This window comes from Rhea americana, unplaced genomic scaffold (assembly GCF_003343005.1).
Source record: "Rhea americana isolate MKP2758 unplaced genomic scaffold, rheAme1 scaffold_20, whole genome shotgun sequence".
Classification (NCBI taxonomy): Eukaryota; Metazoa; Chordata; class Aves; order Rheiformes; family Rheidae; genus Rhea; species Rhea americana.
In genome coordinates this window covers 3,803,489-3,822,776 of record NW_028186150.1, presented here as the reverse complement: position 1 = coordinate 3,822,776, position 19,288 = coordinate 3,803,489, and the positions used below count along the sequence as shown (strand labels likewise).

The 19,288-nt window shown below is 38.8% G+C and overlaps 1 protein-coding gene across 2 annotated transcripts in view; it reads left to right on the top strand.

Annotated features, from left to right (window-relative positions):
- CUNH16orf87 (chromosome unknown C16orf87 homolog) overlaps positions 1-14,286 on the top strand; it is a 39,553-nt gene extending 25,267 nt beyond the window's left edge. Inside the window, exons 1-4 of one of the 2 annotated variants that reach the window (XM_085303809.1) lie at positions 7-101; positions 4,263-4,359; positions 6,267-6,449; positions 13,586-14,286. In XM_085303809.1, the coding sequence (XP_085159935.1) occupies positions 36-101; positions 4,263-4,359; positions 6,267-6,449; positions 13,586-13,704 (465 nt within the window). In that variant the 5' untranslated portion in view covers positions 7-35 and the 3' untranslated portion in view covers positions 13,705-14,286. Of the gene's footprint in view, positions 1-6; positions 102-4,262; positions 4,360-6,266; positions 6,450-13,585 lie in introns of those variants that run through there. The other variant, XM_085303808.1, reaches the window with a different exon arrangement.
- Positions 14,287-19,288: the final 5,002 nt, after the last annotated feature.

Genomic DNA, 19,288 nt, shown 5'->3' with positions numbered 1-19,288 from the left:
GGGGCGGGGCGGCTGGCGCTCCGGCGGCAGCGAGCATGTCCTCGAGCAGGGCCAAGAAAGTGAAGATGGCCACCAAGTCCTGCCCGGAGTGCGACCAGCAGGTGAGGCGCTGCCGGGGCTCCGGCTCCCAGGAGCGGGGCGGCGCCGAGCCCCCGGGGCGAGGCCGTCAGCGCGCTAGCGGGGCGTGAGCGTGAGGAGAGCCCCGCCGCTCGCTGCCCCGTGCCCCGCGGCTGGCTGTTCCCCGCCGCAGGCCGCTTTCCCTTCTCGTCGTGCTCGTTGTGCTCGCAGCGACCTTTCCGCCCCGCGGAACGAGGCCGGCGCCCGCCGCCGTGTGCGGCGCCCGCTCAGCGCGGCGGCTGCCCGCTTCTTCGCGGCCGCTCTTCCTGGTGGCTTTTCTCTCTTCTGTTTTTCGGTTTCTTGTAGTCGCGGCCGCTGCTAAACTCTCAGCGCGCCGGGTTAGGGTCTTGTGATGTTAATGCGAGAAGCTGTTAGCCGAGTTGCTTGTTTTTGAAGAAAAATAATATGAAATCGTCTCTGCTCTGCTGTGTACCGGTGTCTATATGCAGTAACGTAATTACTGCCTTGGCAGTCTGTCATTGGAATTGCGTTGCTTTTGCTGGGTAGTGTAATAAATACGTTATGGCAGCGGATTTGTGTGTGACTTCCAGAATCGTTCTATACCCTGATGTTGTTTAGTAACCGTATAATCTACTAAAAATATGAACTTAGTAACTTACACAATGCAGTTTGTCGTTTGGATGACTAATGTGCTGAAGGCTAGTCAGAAGACTGTTCAGCCACGTTTTTTTTTTTTTTCAGGGAGTAGTTTAAAAACAGGAAAATTGAGACCTTCACTGCAATTTCTACCATATGATCAACATCTGTGGAGAGTTTTGTGAGCTGTTGTTCTGGTGGTTGTTTATGTCTTGCTGCAGTTTTTTATGTGTACAAAGTGTGGCGTTATTTACACTTAAAACATTAACAGCAGTTGCTTTGGATTGTTACCTTGTTAAGTGCTTGTCTTCATTTAGGCCTTTTACTTCTAACGAGGTTACTAATAAGAATAAGCCAGTCGGCTATAGCAGTGCAGCTCTACTGGGACAATGGTGCAGCACTGCCAAAGGCTCTTGTGGGGCTCAGTGTGGGGAGACTTTTAAATTTAATCACGTGGAATAAACTTCTGTTACTGATTCCTGAAATTTTACTGATGTACACTTTTTAAAACTCTACTTAAAAAACCCTTCATAACTGTTTTACTTTACTTACTTTTTTACTTTTCTTACTAAGGTTTTAAAAAGTCAGCTTATTAGTTCTGACTTGCATTTATTTATTTTTTTTCCAGCATTTCTACTCATCCTGGAGTAGTTTAGAATRTTAAGCTGTGTATGGGGTATCCTTTCATGTTTTAAATAATAGATGAACCACACTGCAAATGCTCACATATTAAATTCATTGCTAAAATTCTATTTCTGGGAAAAGAAAGTTGTGTGCCAAGTAATAATACTTTGGTTATAAAAGATGAAATTAAAATGAGTGAAGAGAAGCTGAATGTGGAAGTTTTTTTTTTCTTTAATCTGAAGTGAATGTTGAACTACCAACATAGGAAGGACAAGTAAATATATAGACTTTTTAAGCTGACGCTGAAAATTCTCCCTTTGTTCTGCACTTTAAAGCTAAAATAGATAATATGCCTATGTCAGCACAGAATTTCTGTGTTAGCAACTCTTCCCTTGTAAGTGTGTGTGTGTGTCTGCCCGCCCACCCTACCCTGGCACAAAGGTTCCTTTGGCCGTTTTTTCAAGTGCCAAGTGTTTTCAGAGAGCGCAAGAAACTTGAAGCCTATTATGAAAGTGAGGAGGTCACTTGCTGCAGAACATCTACCTTGTAGTCAGCCCTCTGTAGAATATGCCAAAGTGTGTGTGTGATTCTTAAGTGGTTGTGTCCTGTACTGGAATTTCTTAAATTCTTCCATGAACAAGGGCTTTGCATTTGTTTCTGATTTCTGGGCTGTCAGTGGTATACATGGAAGTAGTTATACTCCAATGTTTGTGGCTATGTAACATTGAGTAATGCTTTGTATGCTTTTAAACTTTCTGCTGTCGTTTAGATGATACATAAACATCCTTTAGACTTACTAAAAGTGTAATTTAGATGATAATTTCAAAAACAAAGAAGAGCACCAGGAAACTAGGAGCCTGAAGTACTGGCATTCAAGTGGAAGAAATAATTACCACTTCTTAGCTCAGCTTCATGTGATCTCTCTTCTATGAGAAACTTTTTTTTTTGGCTATGAAAATGTTTAATAGAGTAAAATAGTGTTTGCAAGACTATGTGCTCTTGCTTAATAATTTTGGTACACGATGTAATTGTGGTTTGCCTGATAGCATATGTCTCTTCAAAGGATAAAGGACATCCTTCAATGAGTCCCTTCCTACCTAATCCCCCAAAATGACACATGTCCGCATGCCAGACTGTGTAATACTAGAACAGAACTCATTCTATTAAATACTGTAAATGCACTGAAAGAATAGATCTCTTCCTACCTCATTTGGTTATTTTTTCCTATTTTTTTTTCTAGGCTGAACTGGAAAGATAATTAATGAAGAGACTCTAGTGTTGAAAACAGGATTAGAATGGAGGTTCTAGTTCACCTGCAGTGTTCATGTGATATTTCTGCTAGACAATGTTCTTTGGTTTTCTTATGCTGATAAATGAATAAGGAAATATGCATACAAGTCCTGCTTAAATTCTGAGTTCTAAGGTTAAGTAGACCTTGATTAGGAGTGTTTTTGTTTAGTCAGCCTTTCTATAAAGGAAATTTAAAAAAATTCTCTAATTACGTAAAAATTGCATCAGAAGCCTGTCTGTAGGCTATTCATAAAGTGAATTACAGGAGTTACGGGTGTGCTACAGAAAACAAAAGTTTGTTTATTCTGAGTTCCTCTTTACAAATTCATGTACTAATTTGGCATTTGTTTTTCTAACTAGTAGAATATTGGGACTTTGTTCTTCTGTATGTCTGGTAAAATGCTGTTACTCAGCAGACAGTCATCATTCTTTACTCCTGTTTGTTTCAGTGAGCATTGGCAAACCTGTAGAAACCTGTCTTAAAGAATTATATTTGAGAAAGTACTTCCTTCTTTCCCCTACTTCTCCCCTCCTGCTATCCTGCTTCAACATGACTTCGCTTTAATGTGTGTTATGTTAATCTCTTCCAGATCTCTGTTTATACTTATTTCGATTTGTATTTTCAGTCTTTAAATTTAATCAAAACAATATGGCGTGTTCCTTACTACTTTAAAAGATTCTGAAAGATCTTGGCTGTAAGTGAAGGTAATGAGGCTTGAAATTTATCAGCATTATTTTTTTCATTTGTTCTGAGTAAAGTTTTTGTAATTTTTCATGTAAGTGTGACATTTCCAGATTTTTTTCACACTGTTTTAAATTTTGTTATGCTAGGGGACTTTACTGTTCCTTGCTGCTCAGCAGATTAAGAGTAGCAGTGCTGTCTCTCAGACTCTTCAATCTGCAGTCAGTTTTTGACTAGTTGTGGATGGATTATTTACATTTTGGATTAGCTACATCCTTTTCTACCTTTATAGCCCTGTCTGCAACAGGGTTGTATACTCTAGTACAAAAACATCTGTCTTGCATCAGGCCATATTTTGCCTGCTATTTAAAGATGCTCCTGCTCTCTAAAGGAGTCTGCTTCAAGTATTTCTAAAGGTGAATTTATTCAATATGTACCGACAGTTTTAGCTTTTTTTTTCCTTTTTTTTTTTTTTTTTTCCAACTGTAGTTTGTAGGAGAGGCAAAACTGAGAATATCTCACTGCTTTGACCAGGGATACTTTTTTTGAAGAGAAATTCTATAACTATTTTAACTCACCCTTGCATTCTTACTTTCCACTTCTATCCACCCCCTTCCTGATAACCCGGAGAAARAGGCTTGTACTGTGATAACGAATACGGAGTGGTCAGAACAGCTATATACATCAAGCTTAATTGCAGACAGTTGTATTAAGGAAGGCCTGGGTGGGTGATTTGTAGCAGAACCTGTTTCTGCCACCTTTGAATGCAACTGTATGATAGTACAGGCTGTAGTTTTGCAGTACAAACAGAATTTGAAGAGGTATCTCTGAGAAGAAAAAGGCAAGTTACTAGGGTATGGGGTGGGTGAGTGTGTGTTTTTTCCCTTAAATGGGCAGGAGCGCTGATATCTTGAAGTGATTTGAAATATTTTTGTATTTTTTGTTTTCCCAGGTTCCTGTTGCGTGTAAATCGTGTCCCTGTGGCTACATATTTATTAGTCGGAAACTCTTACATGCTAAACGTGCTGAGAGGTTGCCACCCATCACAGGTAATACTCGTGAAGATGAGGAAGAAGACTGTTCTTTCTCTTTATTTCTTAGAAGTGAAAGACAGAATATGCTTGCTTCTTTACTTCGTTGTAAATTTTGACTTTTGTCAGTTCACTTTCTTTTGAATTTATGCATAGCAAACTTTTTTCTTGAATTCTGAGGAAAAAGCTGGTCATCTTCTGTTGTACTTCCCTCATACTTTTTGGCATTTATTCTGTGTATGCTCTATCTGGTCACATTGGTCACTGTGCAAAATAACTCTTTACTGAAAGCTCTATGTAAATCCTATTTTGAAGATAAATTTCTAGAGATGCCAAAGGGGTCAGATTTGAGAGTACATGCTGATTGAAACTGGGTTTTCTGAGAATTAAAAACAAACAAAAAAAAAAGTTAAGAGGTTATACTGAATGGTACTTATTCATGAACACAAGAATAACACTGTGTATAAAACTGATAATATGTTTAGTTTGAAACTGGGTAGGTTTTGCTTCTGTCTGCCTAATTAAATAAAAATAGTGCATTTTGAGTGTATAACTTGCATTTTTGTTGTCGTTGATTTGTTTGCTAAGGAATTGTTAGAACATGCATTCTGGCGTGATTAACAGTCTCCCTTATGTTCTTTTTTTATCAGCTTTTCCAGTGCTAGCAGGAATTAGTTAGAAGAAGTGCCTGCCAGGGAAGCTGTTTAATTTTTTTTTTTTTAATGTCTTTTTAAAATCTGTGAAGTCTACAAAATGGAGGGTTTTTGAGAGTGCTTGTAGCTTATGCACTGGTAGGAATTATAGGAAGTTATGTTAGATATCTGAGTTTTCGAGCTGGAGGAAGCTAAGCAGTGTCTGTGGAAATGTCTTGAAGGACTGGCCGATTTTCTTCCCTCCTCCCTAATTTCTTTATTTAAAAGCTGATAAAGTAGTTACCAGATTAGTTAAAGGCCACACACTAGCAGCAAAGCTGCTGTATAATTCAACTTTACACCTGGGGAATACCACTTCTATATTGACACACATTACAGTGCTGTCTAGGTTGTAGCCTGTGTCCTGTGCAGGATAAATTGTGCAACAGAAACAGAAGGAAAACTCTTCCAGAGGGAGATATCTAGGAAGACTGTGTATGTTTATCCTGTGTTCACAAGTGTAACTGCAGCTTATTCTCAGTAAGGTTGTTCCGGTGTTTATGACAATATAACTGTTGCAGAATAATGTTAGCCTATATTAAATAGCGTGCTGTGGTGGCTATATTATTTTCAATACCAGAGTTAATAAATCCATAATTAACTTGCAAGTGCAACTAATGTAAATACTCTTTCTTCAACTGTGGTGTGTAGGAAGACAGTACACCTCTTCAGTATCAGGCAGAATAAGGCCTTGTCTGAGGCAAGTGTTTGTGGAAGATGTCTGCTATGTAATGTAACATCTCTTGGCAGCATCAGTGAATAAGTGCCTTGGTTTCTGTGACCATGGGAGTGGTTTCAATGTTAGTGTCAGAAGACAGGCATGCAGAAGAAGTGTTTTATTGTTCACCTATACGGTGAACAGATTTTTTTTTTGAGCTAGCAGGAATGGGTGCAATGGGCTGTCCTGACAGCTGGGATCTATAGCTTTTTACATCTTGTAATGGGAAATTAAGCATTTCTTATATACTAGCAAATGTTTCCTGTTGCAAAAAGCTTTGTATGTTTGAAATAATTAAAGATTTAATCTCTGTAATCAAGAAATGAAGTGTCATTCTGCATCTGTCACCTTAATTTCTGTGTGGATGTTGTGCAGATGAAATCATTTTTTAAAGGTATAGGTGTCTAACCACTTTTGATAAGAGATTTAAAGAAAAAGTTGTTGGGTGGGGCAAGCACTAAGTTAACAACATAGATAACAACCCTAGATCAYGCAATCTCTGTTCGTTTGTGCAGAAAACAAGAGCGAAGCCAAAAGGAGACGGACAGAGAGAGTTAAGCGAGAGAAGATAAATTCTGCAGTAAATAAAGACTTAGAAAACCGAAAAAGATCAAGGTCTAACAGCCATTCAGATCATAGCAGACGAGGAAGAGGAAGACCTAAGAGCGCTTCAGCGAAAAAGCATGAGGAAGAAAGAGGTACAAGAAACAGGGAAAAATGTTCATTGGGTTTTCTTTTTGTATGAAGATTTTTTTTTTCTTTTTTTCCCTTTATGCTGTCAATAAACCTTTATACTAGTCAAGCAATTTAAGTAACTAGACTAGTTACACCTCTACCTGGTATCTTAATGTGTGGGAGGGACTATCTCATATCTGCAGAGACATCTGGTATTCCTGTGCAGATCTGGTCAGATACGTGGGTAGTCAACTCATATCTTTAGAACAAAAAGCTATAGTAGACATCTCTATTAAAACCCAATGTCTGTTTGTGTGCTACTGTGAATTAACTGATTGTCTGCAGGGAATTGGAGCCCCCCCCTGCATCTTGTGATGAACATTTGATGAGCATTTGTTTGGTTATCTGTGTAAGCTGTGTTATTTCTCTGAAGTGACATGTACAGATCTCTCCTGAAGGAACGATACCAACCTGTATCAGGTCTGTGACTTCTTTTGTAGTATAGGGTTATGTGTTGAGCCTCTTCTCTCTTCAATTTTGGTTCATTCTGGCATATCAGAAGATGATGTTTCATTAGGGATTGCTACAACAGCAAGTGTAATGGTTTTATGGTGTTAGTAGTATCTGAAGAGAGCTAATTACAAAGAACTAAATCATTATTTTTAGGCACTAAATCAAGTTCCAGGTTGAAACTTGAAAGCCATTAGATTGTAGTGCTTAATTATCATTCAACTTATTCATCAGTCATCTGGGTGAAGGGACGGAGTGCCTCCTTATCAAGTTTGCTGATGATATCAAACTAGGAGGAGTGGCTGATGCATCAGAAGGCTGTGCTGCCATTCAGAGAGATGAGTGGACGATGAGGTGGATTGAGAACAGGCTGAAAGGCAGGGCTCAGAGTGGTGATCAGTGGCTCCATCTAGTTGGGGGCCTGTAGCTAGTGGTGTCCCCCAGGGGTCAGTACTGGGTCCAGTCTTGTTCAACTTCTTCATCGACGACCTGGGTGAGGGGATGGAGTGCCTCCTCAGCAAATTTGCTGATGATACCAAGCTGGGAGGAGTGGCTGTTACATCAGAAGGCTGTGCTGCCATTCAGAGAGATCTGGACAGGCTGGAGAGTTGGGTGGAGAGGAACCTCATGAGGTTCCACAAGGGTAGGTGTGGGGTTCTGCACCTAGGGAGAAATAACCCCATGTATGAATACAGGCTGGGGGCTGACCTGCTGGAGAGCAGCTCTGCAGAGAAGGACCTGGGAGTGCTGGAGAACAAGTTGACCATGAGCCAACAAGGTGCCCTTGTAGCCAAGAAGGCCAATGGTGTCCTGGGGTGCATTAGGAAGAGTGCGGTCAGCAGGTCGAGGGAGGTGATCCTGCCCCTCTACTCAGCCCTGGGGAGGCCTCATCTGGAGTATTGTGTCCAATTCTGGACGAGAGAGACATGGAGCTACTGGACAGAGTCCAGCATAGGGCTATAAAGATGATCAGAGGACTGCAGCATCTCTGTTATGAGGAAAGGCTGCAAGAGCTGGGTCTGTTTAGCCTGGAGAAGAACAGGTTGAGAGGGGATCTTATCTATGTCTACAAATACCTTAAGGAGGGGTATCAAGAGGATGGATCCTGATTCTTTTCAGTGGTGCCCAGTGACAGGACAAGAGGCAGTGGGCATAAACTGAAATACAGGGAGTTCAGCCTGAATATCAGGAAGAACTTTTTCACTGTGAGGGTTACGGAGCACTGGAACAGGTTGCCCAAAGAGGTTGTGGAGTCTCCTACTCTGGAGATATTCAAGGCCCATCTGGACGCAATCCTGTGGAATGTGCTCTAGGTGACCCTGCTTGACTAGAAGGGTTGGACTAGATGATCTCCAGAGGTCCCTTCCAACCTCAACCATTCTGTGATTCTGGGCATTTTTGTTTTGTTTTTGCTTTGTTTGAGTTAGCACTGCTCTATCTCAGACAAAGATAAGTTATCTGTTGTCAGAGAGTCCTTTTTAGGCTATCCAGTTGGTTGTACTAAGATCCTTGAAACCTAAGTGAACCAAAGGGAGGGATGGGGCATCTTAGGTCACTACTATGACCTGAATTATTATCCTGTATGTCTACAAAATAATACTTTTGTGAAAGAACACCTATTTGCTTATTAAGGTTCTTGAGTATATAAGGTTCACCTACATACTCAAGTCACTTTAATGTATCCTGTGTTGGATCAGTTACTGTTTTGAATCTTAAAATAAAAAGACTTATGACATACACTAGACTGATCTCAAAGCCCTTCAAGCATGTGGCTAAGACTTTGATCCCTATTTATTAAGAGCCTATTGACATTGCATTTGCATCTCTGGTTTTGGAGGTATTAATTTTAACACTAAATAATTAATCCAAAACTTGGCATAGACCTAAAAGAGCTGGAAGACAGATGGGGGTGAAGGAGATATATGAATATTCATATAAGTGTGTGGTGATGATTGGTTCGTTTGGTGTTTTGGGGGGAGAGTCTTGGTGGGTTTTTTGTGTGTGAGTAGTGTTGTTTTCTGATAGTTGTCCACCCCCCCCCCCAAAGGAAAAAAAAAAAGTATCAAAAAAGAAATATCAGACAGATTTTGAAGTCTGGTGTGCAGGTGATCACTTGGGAGACCTTCAGAACATATAGTATTCATTTCCTTCTTGATACCCCCCCCCCCCCAAAGGAAAAAAAAAAAGCCTTCATCTTCTTGTCGTGCCCTACTGATCCTAGGACATACGCTTTTTTCCCTCAACTTTCTCTGTAGAGCTGGTACAGAAATTAGATTCATGCCCATTTGTAATATATTTGCTCCTTATGAATATAGGCCACCTTATTGGTTAGGAATAAGTTGGCTTAGAATATGTAGATTTGGGTGAATTTAGAAAAACAATTTGTGTATGTATATGTATAGCTGTCTTGGCTATAAAAATGAATTCACCCTCATTTTGTGAGCAATTAGTGTAAAACGAGAAATGAATATTAATTTATTGGCTTAACTAGTATATGTGAAGTAGTGTTGACTTCTAGAAATAGTCTTCTTTTGGCAAACCTGTTAGCATGTTTTTGACATAACAATATCAAGTAAGTGACTTTAATACTTCTACTCCAATTAATGTAATTTTTGTGACTGATATTGCTTGTATCAGTCTACATAATACTGAGAATTGGCTCTAGAGTGCAAAGCATTTGTTTAATTGTTAGACATTGAGTATATTATTTTCATGCCTATTTTATATTTCTAGAGTATTTTGGACACCCCTTGCTTGCCGCTAGAGTTTGTGTTCCTCTTCTTTCCCCAAGAGGATTTAAAAAGAGTGCAGTGCTTGCAAACCTGTTAAATATTTGATTCCTGGTGCCTCTTGGGCTTCTGCAATGCATGATTCATTTATGGATGAATGGCAGGTGGATAGAGAGTACTTGAATTACAGTAGCACAGATARTGCATCCATTTGTAGACTACTCAGCAGTGAAAACTTTGTTCCAAAGACACCAGTGACATCTGTAGCTTCACTTCACTGCTTGCGCCAGTTCTCTTCATGTATAGCATAGCTTGTTCCTGGTTAAATCTGTGCCTTTGAGTAGTAGTTCTTTATCTTTCATGAGTGGTTCACATTAGAGTGAAAAGCTGCAAGGTTCAACAACAGTCTAGAAGAATAATGGGAGAAGAAAAAGGGATTTTCAAAATAAGCTCTTTTTACTGTAGATTTAGTGAAGAGATGTCTGGGAGGAGGAAAGAAGAAGCTAATGTGGATCAAGAGGATATAGTAGAGTGCTGGGACACAAGAGTGCTCCCTGTATCATGTTTCATGGTGATGTCATGACCCTGGAAAACAGGGACTTCTTCCTGCATGTTTGACTGGTCAGAAATTGTCACTTAATCCCTTTTTAATGATAAATTCTATCTTATATTTTGAGGAAAGTAGAAATACTTTGTAATGTTGTTGTGATGTGTTTTCATTTTGCTGTATGAAGTTATGATATGTAGCTAGACAGGTTCCCAGGCTGCCTTGTTATCTAGGTGGAAACCTTGACTGCATTACCAAAAAAAAAAAAAAAACAAACCAAAACTAACTCTGTGTGCTGCAGGAAGTGGTATTGGTTGTTTTACTCTTAGAAGAGGCTGCCCTTGTGCGAGACCCAATAATCAGAGTGGCCTAGACTGTTTTTAAGCATACCTACTGCTTCACAAGAAGTAAATCTTTCTAAAGACTTGCAAGTTTTAGTATCCTGATCAAACTTAAGCTGAAGTAATTAAATTCCTTGACCCAACTCTTTCCTTGCCAACAACTTGTTACTGTATTATCCATGCATTTGCTAATGCTTTGTGCACATTTCAAGTAGTTTACTGTGCTGGGTAGTGGATTCAAATGCTTTGAATCCATACAAAATTGATGAGCAGAGGAGAGTCCATGTTGGGTTTATGTATAGATGACAATTCTAAGGGCTCTGGGTCAAATGGAAGGAGATCTGGGGAACTGTGGGACGTGTTTCAGAAAGACTGAATATTTTCCACCTAAATAGCCTCTTACTTGTGTAGCAAAAGACTTTGTATTTTTAATGTCTTACGAAAACAGTACTGTGCCTTTGTAGGGAAGTCTTATGCTAATAATAGAGAAGTGAGTCAAAACTGCTTTCAGACAGGACTGTGAAGTGGAAGGTTTTAATAGTCTACATAGAAACCATGATATCCTATGAATAGCATATGATAAAATGTCAACAGTAGGCATGCTCTTCACTAGTTATTGCTGAGAGCTGGAATTGTCTTAAGAGTTGCAAGTTATAAGAGCTTGCAAACCTCTGTTAATCCTTGATATGGTTTGATATAAAGGTTATGTAATAGTTTGAATTGATTCTTCAAAACTGATGTCTCAGAACTAGCCATTAATTTGGGAGGAGGGAAAGGAAATTCTGGGAAAATTTCTTTGGCTAACAAATCTGATCTGTTAACAGAACTTGGGAGGGAAGGGAAGCAAAGAAATATATGTAATTTGACCTCTAGGGAGAATGCCYGTAATGAAATTTTAATATCACAAAAAAACCCTTCTTGGGCCAAAAGTTGTTGCAAAGAAGCCTAGCAATGCTTTTCTGAAGGTGCTGACATGTTCAGGTGGCAGCTGGGTTTGTTTGAATAAGGAAGTTTGAAAAAAGAAGATGTCTTCAGATTTGAAAATTGCAAGGGCTTATGCAGAATAACCAGTGTGCGCAGTGACTGTGCTCAAAACCACTCCCTGGGCTGTTAATTTGTAAATTGTGTTTATGGTGGGGCAGGGGCAGAGCAACCTGCAACATAAACGTGCAGAAACTGATTTGTCTTAAACTACAAGGTAGGACTTGTGGTAAAACTGTTTCTTAGCTTTCATTCAAACTCAGTATACTAGAGAATATTGTCTTGCTTAGCCAGAGAACCAGCAGAAATTGCTTGCATTCCAAATATCAAAAATGGATTTGTATTGCTCTGGTAAGGCAAGTTTACTATTGTGGCTTTGTATATAAAAGCTGATACATCTGTTCTGTATCCCWTGCTTACTAAGTGATTTTCCTTGCAGTGAAGATAAGTGATTTGAGTTGTCAAGGAATTCTTGAATAGAGGGTTCTCATTCTGGGTCAAGAGAATTAAGCTGTAGATCAAAACAGTGGTAAAGGATTTTTCAGTTTTTTTTTGCTTAGTTCAACAGAAGCCCTGACTATGCAGGGCTTCAACAAAAGTTGTTGGAATGGTGTTTCTAGCTGTAGAGCAGATAAGCAATGAGATGCAGTAAGCCTAGTGTAAGAATGTTATGAGTGCGGGCCTGTTGGGGAAATAGCCATGTGATTAGGTGGAGAAGGGGGTGTGTGTGTGTGTGTGTGTGTGTGTCTGAGTTCTTCTTTTCTTTTTTTTCTTTAATGTGGTGTTTTTATTTAATGAATTATTCTCAGCCTTCCTACTTTTATAAAGGTTTGCTCCATCTTTGCAAATATCTTTGCAGGATGTCTCAGAGGAACTTCCTGTCCTTTTGTCACTGCTTTCCTCTGAATTCCTACCTATTATGCTGCAGGTTTTACTAGGTCAGAAATGGATGACCTGTAGCTTGCTGATTAAAACACAGTTACTTACCAGTGCTGATTGTCGTTCACCTCCCCATCATTGATTTAGATGTGCTAGTGGAGCAATCGGCTGTAGTGTGCTGTGATCAGAAAGCAAGTGTGTGTGTGTGTGTGTGTGTGTGTATTCGTGAGATGGAGTGGGTTGTTAAGTAAGCATCATGTTGAGAATTGTAAGTCAGTCCAGGGCAGTATGTTACTTGGATTTAGGAATGGAGGTCTGTAGCTTTAAGGCTGACGCCTTGCTGGCTATGTATATATTCCTCTTGTTTTCTCACTGCCTACAAGTTTAGTCTTCAGCTAACAGCTACATTTAAGCTGCTGGAGAAAGTGTGTGTGTGTGGGGGGGAGGACTGGGGAGTTATTTTTTTTCCCCTCTAATGAATTATCAGCTAAACTGTGATTTAGATAGACGTGATCTAAAGTAAATCACATTTTTGGAAGTACTAGTTTATGGGTTTTGTTATATACTACTGTGTATCTTGGGTATTTGAGCACTGCAGTATGGAAACTTCTCAATGCCTTGCTCTTTACATGCCTGTAGCCTTGAAACAAGCCACCATCACCAGAGAGAATTTGAGGGCTTTCCCTTGCTCACTGAAGTGTTGGCATTATTCTTTATCTGGACAAGACTGATAATCTGCAGTATAGAAAATGCAGAAAGTATCGACAGTCATGAATTGGGATCCTGACTTCTGCCCATGTATCTGCTGTCTGGTTGTGAACACTATATTTAACCTCTTGGGTTTTGATTACCTAGATATAGGAGTACAACCTTCCAACTTCATGGAGGTATTGTGAAAAACCTGGAGGAACGCTGAATACTGTTTTGTGTCAGGAATCAATATAATATTAGTGACTCATTTAATTCTTTGTCATTAAAAAAGTAGAAATTCAGTCATGTTTTCAAATGACTAATTCAGTGACTCTTCTAGCACATCTGTGTGCCTCCCTCCTTCCTTCTCCCCTATATAAGGGTTGGCTGTCTAACTTCTGGCTGTCTAATTACTATGTAACTTGCATTTGCTATGGATAATGGAAACAGCTTTTAATAGTGACTTTTTTTTTCTTCTACAGAGAAACAAGAAAAGGAAGTTGACATGTATGCTAACCTTTCAGATGAGAAGGCCTTCGTGTTTTCAGTGGCTTTGGCAGAAATAAACAGAAAAATTATCAATCAAAGACTTATTCTGTAACTTGTAAGCACAATCTGTTGCATTTATATGCAGAACGGCTAGCATGTTTCCAAGGTGTCGTGGACTCTCAGGAAGTATGTTGTCTGCACCCAAAAGGACTATAGTATTTCCTGTTAAAATTCTGCTGCTTTTCCTGGAATTTGGATTCTGTCTCTACAAGTCAAACTGTTCTCAAGATTGTGTCTGAAAATCAGAAAGCAGATATGTTTTACACCTTGAAGACGAATGCTAGACGAATGCACAGAGACTGCACCCATTCCAGAGCACTTCTTTTAGATTTGCTGCCAGAAATGCAATATTTTAAATACTTTCAGAAATAAATGATTTTTCCTTTTAAAATATATATTTCAGATTTTTCAGCTATATTACAGTTTACATATGTACAGTTCACCTTTTTAATAAATTGATATTCCAATATTTTATTGAACTGGAAATTAAGTACATTTATCATATTTAAGGTGTATTTTTTAAATCCTCTTAGAAATCTGGTATTCATCCTAGGGATGAGTGTAGATAGCTGTTTTTAATAGATGTGATGTAACTGTGATTGAAAGAAAATTAAAGCCATTCCACTTCTGGGGATTATTGTGCTTGGTGACTTTTAAGAATTCCCTCTGGAAAGGGGTTTCTTTTGCATAGAGGGTTGTGGTTTTTTTGTTTTGTTTTTAAAATCACATATGCTTTGGGTGGATCAAACTCACTGAGGTTGGAGAGCCAAGTAGTTGGTTTGTAGCTACTCATTACCGGGTCTCTTGTCCAACTGGTAGGCACTTCTCCATTCTTAAGCAGTTGATCCTTTACTAGAGAAGGAGAAAAAGTAGCTATCTGTGATACAGATGTACAGCTAGCATATCCTCACCTGATATTCCCAAATGATCGGGGTACAATAGTAGTAGTCTCTGCTCACATTCAGTTTTTGTAGTCAATCTTTTAAATGTCTAATTTTTAGGACAAATGCCTTTGGAATGTTGTAAACACTGGTCTTGTTCTTGCAAAAGTGTACCTGAGTGGAAAAATAAGCAGCTTCAGTAGAAGTAGACCTGGGGAAGGCATTTAACAAAGCAGTCTTTGTTAAAGTGATATAGTGCAACTTGAGCCAAGACTTATGCATGTTAGTATTTGCTTTAAAAAGCAAGAGCAAGAAAAAATTAAGCCTAAAATCCTGAGGAAAGAAGTGTGGGTGACAATTACAGTAATGAAACCTGTCATTTTTTAATATCCTTTTGCTGACACTWTTAAGAAGTGGAATGCAACTAAATATCTTGTTTTTTCTTCAATATTACTCAAATGCTTTTCAGAAAGAAATTACATTAGTGGTAAGAATTACTTAATAGGATTCTGCTGCAGTACAGATCTCTGAATGGGAGCAGAGGTTTTTATTAATAAAGCCGTATTATTAAACACTGACCATTATTACAGTTTAAAGGAAGGAACTGTGTTAGTTTTCAGTTAAGTCAGATTAGGGACAGATTACATGCAAATGTTACAAACAAAAAAGAACACGGAAAGTGATTTTAAATTTTTAATTCCTGAGGTGTATTTGGGGCCATCTGTAACACTGCAGGAGAGGGATAAATGTGGAAATGCACTTAAACTGCTAATCTATATTTATCTTTATTCTAGTAAATGAGGAATTGCAAACACAAGACCTATTTGCCTACGTCATGTAAACTTCTGCTTTCTGGAACTGTAGCCTCTACTGTAGCCAGATACCAGTAGTAAGGACAGATGAGTAACTTGTAATGATAGAGAGCGTGCATCATAACGGCTGCTTGCATGGTAAGTTATTAAAGTCAGAATGACAAAAGGGATGGTTCTAGTTCTCATTTTGAAAACTTAAGGAATGATCAGGTTTGTGTTGATCCCATTTCCTGAATGAGATCTATTGTACCTTTTTTTTAAAAAAAAAAAAAAAAAAAAAAAAAGCTAAAAGGGAAATACTAATCCATCTGCTCAGTGCTCTGAGCTGAATTCCTGCAGATGCTTATTCCTTTCTGCTCTTATATAAAGAATGAAAATTCTCTGGAATAGATTATTTTGAAAAGACTGAAGGTAGGTGGTGTTAGATGGGACAATGTTTAACTTGCTGTTTAAGTGGCTCCTTCACTATTGACCACCGAAAAATACGTTTGTACACAACGCACCCCCCACCCCCGACACACACACACACTGTGAGTGACTCTTGAAATTGTGGCTGAGTTCTATTTCTGTGTTACTTCCCCTTGTCTTCCCCAGGTCTCTGCAGTCAGCCCTTTCCCAGTTCTAGTCGTACTATTTCTCTTCCCCTGGTGGCTTCAACTTTCTCCAAGAAAACTGTGATGGAAGCAAGTGGTCTTGAAAGTACTCCGGGGATACAGTGGTTCTTTGCCAATGGGCCAGACTGAATCTTGCAAAGCAAGGGTCCTGACTTTTCCTTCTTTCCTGTGTATACAGGACACCGGCGTTCTCCAAAAGCTCTGCGCTTACAGCGTCTTAAGACATAAACTTTTGGGGACGTGTTTAATGGCTGAACTTGAATGTGTCTTGTGCTGTATGAACTATGCATCAACAAGATGGTGTCTCGTGAGCTCTTTCTTGGTATGTTAGAGATGATCAACAGGTGAAACAAACTGATATATCATGTCAGATTGTAGTTGTAAAATGTATTAATCTCAGTCTACGAAACTGTAAAACAAAGCCAGTGACAGCTAAATTATGAGAGTGAAATTCTATGTGTTGTAGAGTATAGCTGTGCCTGTCTTTAAGATAACTGATTTACCTGGAAATTGAATATTTTCTAAGAAGCAAGAATAAATGTGTTACACTTTAGTTACATGTTGTTCATGTAATCTTTTGTGCTTATCTCTAGTTCCAGCCTAAGATTTTAGGATTTCTTGGTTTGAATATCTGTGTGGTTCAGTTTGATAACTTAAATCTGTTTCATTGCGTATTATAGCATGAGGCTTCACACAGACAATTCAGTTTCTTCCAGAAAAAGTGAATTAAGCTAGAATTTTTCCATTAACTTGAAAGATTAAGTACATTACAAGTACAAAAATACCACTCTAAGAACTCTACATGTTGACCTATCCGTCTAGATAAAATTGGTATTGTGAACTGAATAGTTCATGATTGTTCTGGAGAAACCGTTTAGAAACCACAGTTTAGCAAGCTCTTTCGGCCACTGCTGTACCATTTTTTCTGGAGAATTGTGCTTCCTGTGTTTATGTTGTTGTGTAATAGCAGGTCAGAACACCATGTAGGTTCACAGCTCAAATGCTGGCTTGAGGTTTTGCTGCATTAACTCCCTTCTACTACTAGATGGCAACCTTACTCTGAGTAAAGTTAATATGTATTCAGATAATATGTATTCAGATATTCTTGCTATTGGGACCAGGAAGAGCCACAGTAGTTTTATCTTTCAGTGTACTTCTACTGCAGTTTTTCTTTAGAATGTCACTTGCTTGTTTTTGACTTTAGAGCTTAAAAACCTGCTAATGGGTGTTACTGGCTTTCTGCACTGAAAACAGATGTCTTCATCAGTTGTTCTGGGACCCTATTGCTTGAACTCTGGAAACTGGCAACCCAAAGTAATCTGTTGAGAGCAAAGAACTCCTAATTTTCAGATGGCAGTGTAATCAAAAAGGGTTTAAAAAAACTTTTCTGCACCACCCCCAAAAGTCATATATATATATATGTGTGTGTGTGTGTAAGATTTTTTAAAAATTAAACTTTACAAACATCTTGCTAATTTTCCTGTTATTTTCACTCTAATACTGTTACGACTCATTAAAGAAGTTGAAAATAGGACAGGGGAAGGAGAATGCCTTGTGGATTAACATCACCCTGTGGCTAGCAGCAGGATTTGCAATGAGGGAGACTAGAGTTCTGAGAGATTTGCTTCAGATGTGGCCCAGGTCCCAACTAAGGCTTTTGAGGTGGTTTTATTTAGGATTAAAAAAAATTTTTTAGTGTGAAATTATGATTAATGTAGGCAGCTAGCAGCCCTATGTCCTTTCCTCTTATCTTGGAATATTCTACCAAGGATGATTTGTTTCTTACTGAATAACAGGACATAGTGCTTGATTTTTTTTTTTTTCCCCTTAAGGTGTTTATAACCTGTGATAAACAATGTAATCAGAAAGCTGTCTTAAATCCAAGTACTGTTTATTTTTAAGTCTTTTGAATTAATGCTTTCCAGAATAGGATTCTTCTATGTGTGTGAACCCATAAAGGTTTTCTTGGTGTACTGTTTTTTATATCTGGATATATYTACGTGAGTCCTGCTTGAATCAGGAATGTATTTTTGAAGCAAATTTTCTGAGTATCCCTACATCTCGTGCTTTTGTTTGCCTCCTGAAATGGCCTTGGGGAACTGATCTGGATGTGCTGCAACTTCTAGTAGTTGCTTCATTTACAGGACCAGACTGAGTAAGCGTAGTGTACTGCTGCCTTTACCTGTAGTGGATGTTTTACTCTACAGATCTCTTAACTGCACCTCACCTCTTCTTACTGAAAATACAGCAAAACAAATGTTAATGAACGTAACTAACCCTTTGGGATGAGTCAAAAAGCAGTTTATCATTCTAAGTAGTGCTAACAATGCCATCGGTGTTCTTTTAGTAGGCATCCCAGTATTTGTTTCACCATGAATAATAATAGCAGGTATCTTATAGCAAATCTAACTCTAGCATTTTAAGATGTTGCTTCCCCCACACTGAGCTGTCTGCCTGAACTGTCTGTCATATATCTGCTCTGGAGGTTGCTACTCTAGTAGCAGCAGTGGTAGGGCAGCTCTACTAGCAAGTGGAATCATGTTTTTGTCTACCCTTTGGGCTGTCACTTTCACTCCCTGATAGCTGTAGGATTCTAATGGTCTCTCTGCTTCCTGTCTGATCAAGTGTTTTTTTCCTGTGAAATATAGATCAATTTTGCTGCCTTATGCTTTTACACTCTTTGTGCTTTTTTCCTGTGTTTAGTTAGAACCTAGTTTTTCATTGATCAGACACCGCAGTAATACTGCTTATTTTTAGTAGCTATTCTGGTTTGAGTTCGTAATGAACTGAAAGTTTCTAAAGTTTTTTTTTTTTCTTTTTTTTTTCCATGCTGTTACTTTAAAAAGGTTTGTTTGTTGGCTTCTGGCTACTGACCTAGATGTGTAATCTAAGTAAAATGTAAGAAGTTAATTAGACAGAAGATAATAGACACTGATAAATCCATATATTTCTTCTTGATCCAGAAGAAACCTAAACCTGCTTTCACCTAAGTTGTTTGATTTCAAGCTCAAAACGTGGTCCTCGTGGATTAAATGGGAGTCGTCATGCAACGTATCCCCCAGGAAAAAGTTGGGTTGTTTCCCCTATCTGCCCCCACCATGGTATTCTTCCTAGTTGGTAGTTCTTAGGTTTATACTTAAAACCTTAACTCCATCTTTCTTATAAAAGCTGCTTTACTGCCTTTAGTCTTCTCCTGTGCAGTTATTTTTCTCTGTCATAGCTTTTTGATTCTGTCCTTAGGAATAAGAAATACTATTTTTACTCTTGAACAATGTTGAATACCTTAAAACCCCTTAAGAACAGGGAGTGCTCCAGCTAGGAGGAGTTCA